The following is a 13,800-nucleotide window of genomic DNA, read 5'->3' on the forward strand; positions in this document are numbered from 1 at the left end:
ACCTGGCTGGCTCAGTAGGTAGAGCATACAACTCTTGTTTCGGGGTTGTGAATTCGATGCTTAACCAACTGAGTCACCCAGGCACCCCATATTTTGTTTTTAAATTAGGATTCAAAGAGGCAAGTATGAACACAATTCATTCCCCCAAAAGTAGAAGCTGAACACAATTATTATTTCAATTATTCTACATCAGCCCTCCCAAAAGCATAAAGCAGATTCCCAGATTAAAGCTCTGCTCAAACAGGAATACTCCCATTTTACACCCAATTCAAGTAACGGAGGAAGTTTAGACCAAATTTAACATGCTTAATATGCTAGGCAATGAAGAAACTTTCCAAAAGACCTTAGTAAATACATACCACAAAGTTTATACACCAATAGTTTACAGCCTTGGGAGGAAGGATGGCAAGAGTTATTAGGCTATTTGAGAAACTCAGTAAAGCTCTTTAGAAAAATGCACGTGTCTCCCTCTGTTTTAACTGCCTCCCTATTTACCTAGTTGGTGAGAAAAAGATTCCTGTTCTAGAGTTAAGAGGATGGCCAAATACACAACACCTGATACTAGACAGGTTTAAATCAACAGCAGTCACATATACTCACAGCGTTGAGGAGGAAGACTGCCACACTCATGCAGGGCCACACAGGGATAACCCTACAGAACAAAGTGAACCACTAGGGGCTGTGGGACGCAGGCTTTGCAGTACCAAGAGGGTGAGGTTTCCCCCGGCTCCTAGAAGAGGATGTGACTGGCTTGTTTAAATAATTCTGCAGCTGGCAGGGAAATGAAAGCTGTTATTCACAGATAAGCAGTAACTGCACCTGATCTATTTAATAATAAGGAGGGTTGTTTAGCTAGGGAATCTTATCCTCAGGAACAGAGTAGAGAAGAGAACTTGTAGTTAGGCCATTCAAGACCCTCCTGATTTTATCAGATATCAAGGAGCATGTAATACTGAGATTTAATTTTTGGCATTATAAAACACCTTCCTCTACAGAGAGATAGACACACACACACACACACACCCTCTAGAATCCATATTAAGAACCACTGCTCAATATGTATATTTGATTGTTGCCTTTTCCCATGCATGCCCTGTCTTACAAAGAGTAGGCAATGCTTGATACTCAGGAGAGAATTTGGCAACTCAATCTCCTACAGATGGTCCTGGATAATACCTAGTAGTTTCAAATGTTCTTCAAGACGAATCTGAAAAAATTAATGAATAAATGGGGAGAAGGAAAAGCTCTTGCTTACAGCAGAATGCCAACTAAAAAATACAGACGGAATTAGAAAATCTCAACAATCATGATTTAAGCAAGAATCAATGAAAACTAAAACTACTAAGTGAACATTTGATTAAATACAAAATATTAACATAGTTTCGGGGCACCTGGGTGGCTCAGTTGGTTAAGCGACTGCCTTCAGCTCAGGTCATGATCCTGGAGTCCCGGGATCGAGTCCCGCATCGGGCTCCCTGCTCGGCGGGGAGTCTGCTTCTCCCTCTGACCCTCCTCCCTCTCATGCTCTCTGTCTCTCATTCTCTCTGTCTCAAATAAATAAATAAAATCTTTAAAAAAAAAAAATTAACATAGTTTCAAAGGATCTCCCCACAGATACTTATTAAGTACAAAGGCAAAAATATCTTTATACCAAAAAAACTTGGCAGATACTAATTTATTTAAATAATCAAACTTAAGGGGTGCCTGGGTGGCTCAGTCATTAAGCGTATGCCTTCGGCTCAGGTCATGATCCCGGGGTCCTGGGATCGAGCCCCACATCGGGCTCCCTGCTCGGCGGGAAGCCTGCTTCTCCCTCTCCCACTCCCCCTGCTTATGTTCCCTCTCTCACTGTGTCTCTGTCAAATAAATAAAATCTCTAAAAAAAAAAAAAAATCAAACTTAATATCACTAATAACAGAATAAATTGACATCATATGCTCCCTAATGTTATACCAAGAATTATTTTTGTGATATTCCTGCCAAAAATGTATACCTGAATCTATTCATAAGGAAACATCAGGCAAACCCAGACTGAGAAACATTCTATAAATGATTGGCCAGGGGGCGCCTGGGTGGCTCAGTGGGTTAAGAGTCTGCCTTTGGCTCACTCAGGTCATGATCCAGGGGTCCTGGGATCAAGCCCTGAGTGGGGCTCCCTGCTCAGAGGGGAGTCTGCTTCTCCCTCTCCCTCTGCCCCTTCCTCCTGCTCATGTGGTCTCTCTTCTTGCCTTCTCTGTCTCTCAAATAAATAAATAAATAAATAATTGGCCTGTACTCTTTAAGCACATTAAAATTCTGCACAACAGAGAAGCAAAGACTAAAAAATTGTTCCAGGGGCGCTGGGTGGCTCAGTCAGTGAAGCGTCTGCCTTTAGCTCAGGTCATGATCCCTGGATCCTGGGATCAAGCCCCGCGTCGGGCTCCCTGCTCAGCGGGGAGCCTGCTTCTCCCTCTCCCTCTGCCTGCCGCTCCCTTGCTTGTGCTCTCTGTCAAATGAATAAATTAAATCTTAAAAAGTAAATAAATAAAATAAAAATAAAAAATTGTTCCAGATTAAGAGAGACTAAAAGGACATGACAACTAAATACAACACATAAGCCTTAACTAGCAAGAAAAAATGCTTACTTATTCATTTTTTTAATTCATTTTTGATACAAAGGACATCATTGGGACAAGAGGAGAAAGTTGAATACGATCTGTGGGTCAGAGGGTAGTACTGTATCAAAGTTAACTTCCTGATTCTGATGGTTGCACTGTTTTACTTTATTATATAGAAGCCTGCCCTTGTTTTAGGAAATACAGACTGAAGAATTTATAGAGTGATGAGCATCATGTCAGCAACTTATTCTCAATTGGTTCAGAGAAATAACACACATGAATGCAGTAAAATTTGTGGAAGTTCTTTGTATTATTCTTCAATTTTTCTGTACATTTGAAACATTCTCAAAATATCACATTAAAAAGTTTAACTTAAAAGGCACAACAGGTTCAGCTGGTTAAGCGTCCAACTCTTGGTTTTGGCTCAGGTCATGATCTCAGGGTTGTGAGATCGAGACCCAAGCTCAGCAGGAGTCTGCCTGAGATTCTATCTCCCTCTTCCACTGCCCCTCCCCCTGCTCATACATGCGCACACTAAAATAAATAATTCTTTTTTTTAAAAGGCACAACAAAGTAACATTTTTTGACAATTAGATTATCAAATACCAAAAAGTGTAAGTATATACTCATATATAGATTCAGCATCACAATAAATGATACATGCATTGCTCATACATTGCTGGTGGATGGATAAACTTCTAACCTCTGCAGAGGGCAATTCATCATTATCCATCAAAATGATAAATGCACATACCTTGAAACCAGGACCCTACTTCAAGGTATTTATCCTATGGATATATTCTCACATATGTATATAATATATAGATATTTTTTTTTTAAAGATTTTATTTATTTATTTGAGAGAGAGAATGAGATAGAGAGCATGAGAGGGGGGAGGGTCAGAGAGAGAAGCAGACTCCCCGCTGAGCAGGGAGCCCGACGTGGGACTCGATCCCGGGACTCCAGGATCATGACCTGAGCCGAAGGCAGTCGCTTAACCAACTGAGCCACCCAGGCGCCCTATAATATATAGATATTAATTGTAGCTTTGCTTGTAACAACAAAAGATCCCAAATAACATAAATATCCTTTAATAAAGCACTAGTTAAGTATATGTGGCATATCCATAATGATGAAATATTAGTAGCTTTTAAAAACCATAAGGTAGTTCTTTGGGGCACCTGAGTGGCTCAGTCGATTGAGTGGCAGACCCCTGATTTCAGCTCAGGTCATGACCTCAGGGTCCTGGGATGGAGCCCCATGTCTGGCTCTGCACTCAGCAGGGGGTCTGCTTGAGGATACTCTTCCCTCTGCTCCTCCCCCTCCCCACTAGTGCACACGCTCTTTCTCTCTAAAATAAACAAATCTTTAAAAAAAGAAAGCAAAAGGTAGTTCTAAATGTACTGACAAAAAGATTTCTAAGATATACTGTTACAGTAAAAAATGCCATGTATAGAGGCGGCTGGGTGGCTCAGTCGGCTAAGCGTCTGCCTTCGGCTCAGGTCATGATCTTCGGTCCTGGGACAGAGTCCCATATCGGGACTCCCTGCTCAGCGGGGAGCCTGCTTCCCCCTCTGCCTGCCGCTCCCCCTGCTTGTGCGCTCTCTCCCTCTCTCTCTCTGACAAATAAATAAAATCTTTTAAAAAATAAAAATTAAAAAAAAATGCAATGTATAGAACAGTGCAGCTAGTGAAAAATCATTTGTATGGGGAGAATATATATACACAAATATGTTTCCAAATGTATAAAGCATCTCAAAAAAGATACCCCCAAAATTGATAACTGGTTTGCCTCTGAAGAAGAGAACTAGATGGCTAGGGATCAAGGAAGGGAGCCTTTTTACTGTATTCTTCATGCCTTCTAAACCATGTGATGCATTACTTTTTAAGTCATAGGGACTACATATTATATTCTATTCATACGAAATATCCAAAACAGGCAAATCCATAGAGCCAGAAAGCAGACTGGTAGTTGCCAGGGACTTGTAGCAAGTGGGGAATGGAGAGCTGCGTGCTTAATTGGTCCAGGGTTTCCTTTTAGCATGATGAAGCTGGAATTAGATAGTGGTGACTATTGCACAACACTGTAAATATGCTAAATGCCACTGAACTGTACACTTTAAAATAGTTAAAGTGAATTTTGTTATTCATATTTTATCACAATAAAAAAAATTAAACATTTACAAACTAAATATAAATGAAACCAATAAAATTCAAAATCACATAAATTTAATATAATAGTAACGTCCTACTGAAATTAAACTGTTATTCACAACATTAATAAGGTACCCACTGGGGCGCCTGGGTGGCTCAGTTGGTTAAGCGACTGCCTTCGGCTCAGGTCATGATCCTGGAGTCCCCGGATCGAGTCCCATATCGGGCTCCTTGCTCAGCAGGGGGTCTGCTTCTCCCTCTGACCCTCCCCCCTCATGTGCTCTCTCTCTCTCATTCTCTCTCTCAAATAAATAAATAAAATCTTTAAAAAAAAAAAAAAATAAGGTACCCACTGATTTGGCGCAGGTTTCTTTCAACAAGCTTTTTCTTCAAGAGGACATACAATGGATCAATTGTTTGGCCATCTTCTCTTTTTTTTTTTAATTTATTTGAGAGAGAGGTAACGAGAGAGAGCATGAGCAGGGAGGAGAGGGAGAAGCAGACTCCCCACTAAGCAGAGAGCCCAACGTGGGGCTCAATCCCAAGACCCTGGAATCATGACCTGAGCTTAACTGACTAAGCCACCCAGGCGCCCCAACTGTTTGACCATCTTAATATATAAAACCTGCATTGATAGGGGTATACCACTAACACATCCTGTTCACCTCTTTCTCATCTGAAGACATGAAAACTTATAATAATTATAAGGTGGCCATGCAAAAGATCCAGCACATGCCTATATGCATTTATTCATATCAGCTAAAAGAAAACACAATATTCTAAACTTCTCCAAGAATTTATAAACCCCTGAGAAGACACCCAACCATTTCCAAGGACTTTAGACCCAACTAAAAACACTTATCTAATATCCACACAGGAGAGAGATTTTATCACTCCCTTTTTATATCCTTAATCTTCCCCTCTTCACTATCTCATTCCTTACAGCCTATACATACTACTTTTAAAAAACAGTAATAGGGCACCTGGCTGGCTCAGTCAGAACAGCATGCAACTCTTGATCTCAGGGTTGTGGATTCGAGCCCCATGTTGGGTGCAGAGATTACTTAAAAAAATAAAATCCTGGGGCGCCTGAGTGGCTCAGTCGTTAAGCGTCTGCCTTCAGCTCAGGTCAGGATCCCGGGATCCTGGGATCGAGCCCCACATCGGGCTCCCTGCTTGGCAGGCAGCCTGCTTCTCCCTGTCCCACACCCACTGCTTGTGTTCCCTCTCTTGCTGTATCTCTCTTGGTCAAATAAATAAATAAAATCTTTAAAAAAAATAAAATCCTAAAAAACAACAACAAAAAAAACCTCTCTGGCCCCTATTCCTTCCCTTCACAACCAAATTTGTTTTTACATACTTCATTTACTTATATTCAGTGACTCCATTTGCCTGTTTCCACTCACTAGTTATCTATTACAATATGACTTTTGTTCCATTTTTTTAAACTGTTCTCTCAAATATTACCAAACCCTGAAAACCATAATATTCCAGTAGCCTCTTCTTGACTACTTGACTTCTCTGAAGCATTTCAGAGCCAAAGGACTTACCCAAGGGACTTACCTATAAATTTTCCAAGATCCTTTCATTCAATCATAAAATGTTTTTGAATTCATACTATTTGATTTAAAACTATCTGAACAAGAGAAAGTTCCTGCCTTTGTATTCACACTTTAGTCAGGTAAATAAATAAAATATAAAACAAAACAGTGTGGTTGAACAGTTTGAGAGAGAATGAGAAGGAATCAGAAAGAATGAAACAATTTCTTTCTGTTTCTAAAGAAAGTATTGTTTTGAATATTAGGAAGTCTAGGGCTTCCTGTATTAATTTCTGAGGACTGCCATAACAAAGTAACAAAAACTAGGTGGCTTAAAACAACAGAATTTATTCTCTCAAAATCTGGAGGCCAGAAGTTCAAAATCAAGGTGTCAGCAAAGCCTTTCTCTCTCTGAAGATTCCAGGGGAGAATCCTTCCTTGCCTCTTTCTAGCTTCTGGTAGTTACCAACAATCCTTGGTGCCCCTGGGCTTGCAGCTGTATTACTCCAATCTCTGACTCCAACATTATGTGGCCTTTTCTCCTCATAAGGACACCAACCATTAGATTTAGGACCCACCCTAACACAGTATGACCTTATCTTAAGTTGATTACAACTGCAAAGACTCTATTTCCAAATAAGGTTGCATTCACAGGTACCAGAGGTTAGAACTTAAAACACAATTTTTAGGACACAATTCAACCCATTATATTTCCCCTTTAATTTTCTCAAGCCAAGGCGAAGAGTAGAGGCTGTAGACAAGACCAAAAAAAAAAAAATTTTTTTTTTTTAAAGAATTTATTTATTTGAGAAAGAGAATGAGATAGAGAGAGCATGAGAGTGGGGAGGGTCAGAGGGAGAAGCAGACTCCCCGCTGAGCAGGGAGCCCAATGTGGGACTCGATCCCAGGACTCCAAGATCATGACCTGAGCCGAAGGCAGTCGCTTAACCAACTGAGCCACCCAGGCGCCCAAAAAAAAATTTTTTTTAAAAGACAGAAGAGGGCCCTTCTAGCACAACCTCCAAAAAAGGCATATACCCTGAGCCATGGATGAAGTCATTAGTGGTAGACCTGATGTGAAATGTTGAGATCCGGGAGCAAACAGTCAAGAAAGAATTCTTGAGATGTATTTGGTGCAAAAAGGTGGTTTTATTAGAGTACAGGGACAGGACCTGTGGGGGAGCTGCAATGGGGTTGTGAGGAAAGGCTGATCATATACTTTCAATTTGGGAGGAGTTTAGGGATAGTGTAATCTCTAAAGAATTTGGAAGCAAGCTTTCCAGAACCTTGAAGGGCTAGCTATTGTTAGGAAAAAATCATTTACTGTCTAGAAAAACCTTAGTCATGAGATCCTTCAGATGTACATCGGTGGGCCATATGCCTAGAGGATGATTGTTAACATATATCTTGAGGGAGGGGGGTTAAGATAAAGGTAGTTTCCAAAAGGATTTTTATATGTTAAAGACTTACAGGATCCTGGAGGTCGGGCTAATGTCAAGCTAAAGTTGCCTTTTGCCCTTAGCAAAGTATTAACATTGAGGCAGTTGAGTTCCTTGAGGAAGGTCACTCTGCCTGTCCCAAATACTTGTCAATGGGCTATTAAGCTGTCTAAGGAAGTTTAATTTTTTTTTCTTCTGCCTTTGTTCTCCACATCAGACCTACACTTTCATTCTCACACAAGGACTATTATCTGCAAAGGTACAGGTTATAAGGAGACCTGAAGTGCCCAGTGAAGTTCAGTGGAGTGAAAATATACTCATTAGGGCACTTTCAAGTTGAGAAAGAAACCAAACTTAAACCAGCTTATGCAAAAATGATATTACTGATGAAGGAGATATTAAATATTATGTATTATTAAATTTTAAGAAATACATGCTGAAGTATTTAGGGATGATATGGCATAACATCTGCAACTTATTTTCAAATGATCCAGAAAAAAAATGGACATATGGCGGCAGGGAGGCAAAATGTTAACAACTGTAGTATTTAGGATGATAATTATTCTTTCAACTTCTCTACATGTAGGAAATTTTTCAAAAATAAAAAAGATGATGGGGGAGGGGCGCCTGGGTAGCTCAGATGGTTAAGCATCTGCCTTCGGCTCAGGTCATGATCCCAGGGTCCTGGGATCGAGCCCCACATGGGGCTCCTGGCTCAGCAGGGAGCCTGCTTCTCCCTCTCCCTCTGCCTCTCCCCCTGCTCATGCTCTCTCTCTCTTTCTCTCTATTTCTGTGTCTCAAATGAATAAATAAAATCTTAAAAAAAAAGAGATGATGGGGGAAAATGAGGACATATTTTAACTGGGACAAACAGGCTTCCATCCCACTTCAAGGTGGATTAGATCTAGGATTAAAAGATGTGAAAAGGTGAGAAAAAAAAAAAAAGATGTGAAAAGGTGAATTATACTACATGGATCTCTCATCTCCATACTTTTCTACATAAAACATCCCTCTCCAGTAATCCACCACAAAGCAAGATGTTTCTCACAATGTTCTTTTCCCCAATTAACCTCTCTCTGAATGAGAGGCAGGAGGGTGTCAGGAGGTTGGCAAAGATTCCCCAGTCCAGTAAATGTACTAAATCAGAGAAGGGATTAAGGGATTAGGAGTTGAGTAAATTAACTCCCTCTTCAATTTATCTTAACTCTTAACTCCCTTCTCATATTTAGCAGGTTAAAGAGTGAGAAACTATAGTAAAACAAAAATAAAGCAGGAAATCAGTAACACAGAATGTATTATAGTCTAAATATCATTCTCTGGTGAAGAGATTAGCTACCATAATAGAAAAAGAAAGAGGCAGAGGTGGATCATTATCTGCCACAGGCTTGGCAGTAGAGAAAAAACCTGGGAAAACAGGATATTCACTTAACAAAGACGGAAGAAAAATAAGAGGAAGGGAAACAAGCAGAAAAGAAATGAGAGAGCCAATCAATGAGACAGTGCAGCAGCTAAGCTGCCATACCCAGAGCTGTCTTCAGGGATCTCAGATCCCTACAACCAGCTCCAAAAGTGCTTCTCAATTTTGTCCTAACACCAGTCATAGCTTTTGAAAAATTTTAAGAACACATAAATGAAACTATGAATCCTAGTCAGATGGGAAAATACAGAATTCCTTTCTCCCCCAACAAGAAATGAACCCATTCATAGGTAAAACTTACTAATCCTCACAAACCTCAACTTCCTTCAAAAGGTTAAGTGCTTAAGGAATCTCACTGATTTGCACAGGTATCTTAAGGATGACAATCACTCTTGTACAGAACAGCAGATGGGAATCTCTCCCTGAATCTGTTTATTCAACCAAAAAATGAATGTCATTTGGAAAAATGTAGTCTTATGTTGTCTTTCAAAGGCCATATAAATAAACACCAGTAAATAACCCTATTTGTTTTAATTACTTCTAAAATATTAATCTCTGACAGATAAAAAAGAAACAATCATTATTTTAACTCAATTCAACAATGCAAGGAGGGAGCATCTGTTAAATCCTTGGTTCTCCTTCAATTATGTACCTTCATAATACAAATCTAACTGATTTGCAGCTACTCCATGAACTATTTTTTTTTTTTTAAAGATTTTATTTATTTATTTGACAGAGAGAGACACAGCGAGAGAGGGAATACAAGCAGGGGGAGTGGGAGAGGGAGAAGCAGGCTTCCTGCCGAGCAGGGAGCCCGATGCGGGGCTCGATCCCAGGACCTGGAATCATGACCTGAGCCGAAGGCAGACGCTTAACGACTGAGCCACCCAGGCACCCCTCCATGAACTATTATTAATTAACAATTTTACTCATTTCAACTTCACCTCTCCAACTTAGAACTGTTAACATGGTTTTTATTTTTTATTTTTTTTAAACAGGCTCCATGACCAATGTAGGGCCTGAACTCATGACCCTGAGATTAAGAGTCATACGGTCTACTAACCGAGCCAGCAAGGCGCGCCAACATGGTTTTTATAATTTTTTTAATCAAATCTTTAAACAGAATTTATTTTGGTACTTGAGGAACAGACCATACTTGACCAACAAGTTCACAATGAACAGTCTTAGATACTACTATAAAGTACAAGATTTGAATTACGTGGCTATTAATCCAATCACTAAAGAAATTATGACCAAAAAAATCTGAATTGCCAACAATCTAGAAGTATTACAACACTTTTCAAATATAACATTCATTCTTGAAACAGTCAATTTAAATAATACTATACAACTGGTCAAGTGTAAACCTAATCAATAAAAAGCAGTCTTACCTGTATGAGGCGGATCTAACTTTACCATTACAGATGCTTCAGAACAGTGTTTCCCACTGTAATTATGCCCATGATTAATTTCTCTAGCACTTCCCTCAGTAGGCAGATTTAAACTGCATATTCTGGGATTATTTTGTAACTGGAGGAAGGTGTTCTTACTTGCAACAACCTAAAAGAAGGAAGTATTTATTTTATGCAGAAATTAAATCTAATCTCCCATATTTTTACATAACAGATTCCTAATTTAAAATATAAACTACCAGTTCCTCTATATCTTAATAAGGAATAGATATTTTAAAATAAGTTTAGAATCCAAATTTTACTATTAAACTAGTTTTAATTGTTATAAAAACTGAAAGACACAACAGAGTAAAAATTATGCCTATAATTATAGTGTATGTTGAACAACATATCAGAAGAGTTTTAAACATGTCATAACATGCCATTCTCAGAATCAATTGCTCTTTTTGGTCAAGTTTCTCAATATTAAAATCAATACTTAAATATTCTCCATTTTTTATGTGGGATAGTGGTACTGTCACTGCACTGTTTACAGAGACAAATATTAAACTGTTTACAAATGAAAAGATATTTCTGGGATTGGCATCAAAATAATGAATATGTTGCACCAAAAATAATGAGATTCCTAGGAATAAACCTAACCAAAGAGGTGAAAGACCTGTACTCTGAGAACTATGAAACAATGATGAAAGGAAATGAAGACAACATAAAGAAATGGAAAGACATTCCATGCTCATGGACTGGAAGAACAAATATTGTTAAAATGTCTACACTACTCAAAGCAATCTACACATTTAATGCAATCCCTATCAAAATATTGACAGCATTTTTTTTTTAAATGTTTTATTTATTTATTCATGAGAGTCAGAGAGAAAGAGAGAGAGGCAGAGGCAGAGGGAGAAGCAGGCTCCCCGCCAAGCAGGGAGCCCGATGCGGGGCTCGATCCCGGGACCCCGGGATCATGACCTGAGCCGAAGGCAGACGCCTAACCATCTGAGCCACCCAGGCGCCCCTATTGACAGCATTTTTCACAGAACTAGAACAACACTAAAATCTGTATGGAACTACAAAAGATCCCAAATAGCCAAAGCAATCTTGAAAAAGAAAAGCAACGCTGGCATCACAATTCCAGACTTCAGGTTGTATTACAAGCCTGTAGTAATCAAAACAGTACAGTACCGGCACAAAAACAGACACACAGATCAATGGAACAGAATAGAAAATCCAGACATAAACCTGTAACTCTGTGGTCAATTAATCTTCAACAAAGCAGGAAGGATTTTCCAATGGGAAAAAGACAGTCTCTTCAACAAATGGTATTGGGAAAACTGGACAGCAACATGCAGAAGAATGAAACTGGGCCACTTTCTTAACACCATACACAAAAATAAATTCAAAACAGAGGGATGCCCAGATGGCTCAGTCAGTTAAGTGTCTGACTCTTGATTTCAGCTTACGTCATAATCTCAGGGTTGTAAGACTGAGCCCCCCACTGGGCTCCACACTGGGCATGGAGCCTACTTAAGATTCTCTCTCCCTCCCTCTACCACTCTCCCCCCCAGAAATGGATTAAAGACCTAAATGTGAGACCTGAAACCATAAAAATCCTAGAAGATAGCACAAGCAGTAATTTCTCTGACACTGGTCATAGGAACTTTTTTCTAGATAGGTCCTCTGAGGCAAGGGAAACAGAAGCAAAAATAAATTGGGACTAAATCAAAATAAAAAGCTTCTCCACAGCAAAGGAAACAGCCAACAAAACTAAATGGCAACCTACGGAATGGGAGAAGGTATTTGCAAATGACATATCCAATAAAGGGTTAGTATCCAAAATATATTAAAAAACTTATATAATACCCCCCCAAAAATGGGCAAAAGGCATGAACAGACATTTCTCCAAGGAAGACGTCCAGATGTCCAACAGACACATGAAAAAGATGCTCATTATCACTCATCATCAGGGAAATGCAAATCAAAATTACAATGAGCTATCACCTCACATCTGTCAGAATTAACAGAATCAACAACATAAGAAACAACAGATGTTGGTGAGGATGTGGAGAATAAGGAACCCTCTTGCATTATCGGTGGGAATGCAAACTGGTGCAGCCACTGAAAAACAGTATGGAGGTTCCTCAAAAAGTTAAAAATAGGAGCACCAGGGTGGCTCAGTCAGTTAAGCGGCTGCCTTCAGCTCAGGTCATGATCCCAGGGGTCTGGGATCAAGCCCCGCATCGGGCTCCTTCCTCAGCGGAGAATCTGCTTCTCCCTTTCTCTCTCCCTCTGCCTCTCCCTGCCTCTTGAGTCTATTCAAATACCTTGGGGGCACCTGGGTGACTCAGTTAAGCACCCAACTCTTGATCTCAGCTCAGGTTTTGATCTCATGTTCATGAGTTCAAGCTCCATATTGGGCTCCACACTGGGTGTGGAGTGTACTTTTAAAAAAATTAATTAATTAAATAGACTAAGATATATGTGTACATATATACATATACATATATATCCTATTTCCTTAAACATTCACCCACTAGTTCTGGTTATCTATCGAATTTTTTTTTTTAGAGACAACACAAATACCTGTCTAATGCCAACAACTGCTACAGAAAGCAAAACAGGTGAGCAATAACATAAGGGGTTCTGGCCAATGTCCACACATGAAGAAGGCAATGACATTTATGGTTCTCCAAACCTCAAACTTCCTTCTAGAGTTCATACTGACCAGTCCCTTAAATTGTTTTAAGAATTACACAGATTCTGCTCCATGGATTGAGAACTAACATGCAAACTCTGTTATAGAGCACACTAATATTAACTGTCTTAATTCTATTTTAAAATCCTAGCATATTGTAGGTGGTTAAGTATTCCCATGTAATAAACATGTAACTTAAAAGCCCTCCTTTATCCCCAGAAATCATTCATAAGCAAATATTATTGTGTGCTAACAAGCTCCTTTAATTGGAGTACCAAAAGCTGTTTTCTCTTCAGCCCTGGCTTAAGACAGATATACCTAAACTTTTTTTTAAAGATTTCTTTTTTTTCTTTCATTTGCGAGACGGAGAATGAGAGAGAGCACGAGAGGGAGGAGGGTCAGAGGGAGAAGCAGACTCCCTGCTGAGCAGGGAGCCCGATGTGGGACTCGATCCCAGGACTCCAGGATCACGACCTGAGGCGAAGGCAGTCGCTTAACCAACTGAGCCACCCAGGCGCCCAAGATTTTTTTTTTTTTGACAGAGAGAGAGAGCG

The 13,800-nt window shown here is 39.6% G+C and overlaps 1 protein-coding gene across 5 annotated transcripts in view; it reads right to left on the reverse strand.

Annotated features, from left to right (window-relative positions):
- RAD54B (RAD54 homolog B) overlaps positions 1–13,800 on the reverse strand; it is an 85,866-nt gene that overhangs the window by 62,278 nt on the left and 9,788 nt on the right. For 3 of the 5 annotated variants that reach the window (XM_081816251.1, XM_006729757.3, XM_081816250.1), the window contains exon 3: positions 10,537–10,705. The exons of the other annotated variants lie outside the window; for them this stretch is intronic. In XM_081816251.1, coding sequence (XP_081672377.1) covers positions 10,537–10,705 — 169 coding nt within the window. The remainder of the gene's footprint in view (positions 1–10,536; positions 10,706–13,800) is intronic. 5 annotated transcript variants of the gene reach the window in all.

The sequence above is a fragment of the Leptonychotes weddellii genome, chromosome 4, assembly GCF_054177405.1.
Source record: "Leptonychotes weddellii isolate Sample4059 chromosome 4, ASM5417740v2, whole genome shotgun sequence".
NCBI classification, from domain to species: domain Eukaryota; kingdom Metazoa; phylum Chordata; class Mammalia; order Carnivora; family Phocidae; genus Leptonychotes; species Leptonychotes weddellii.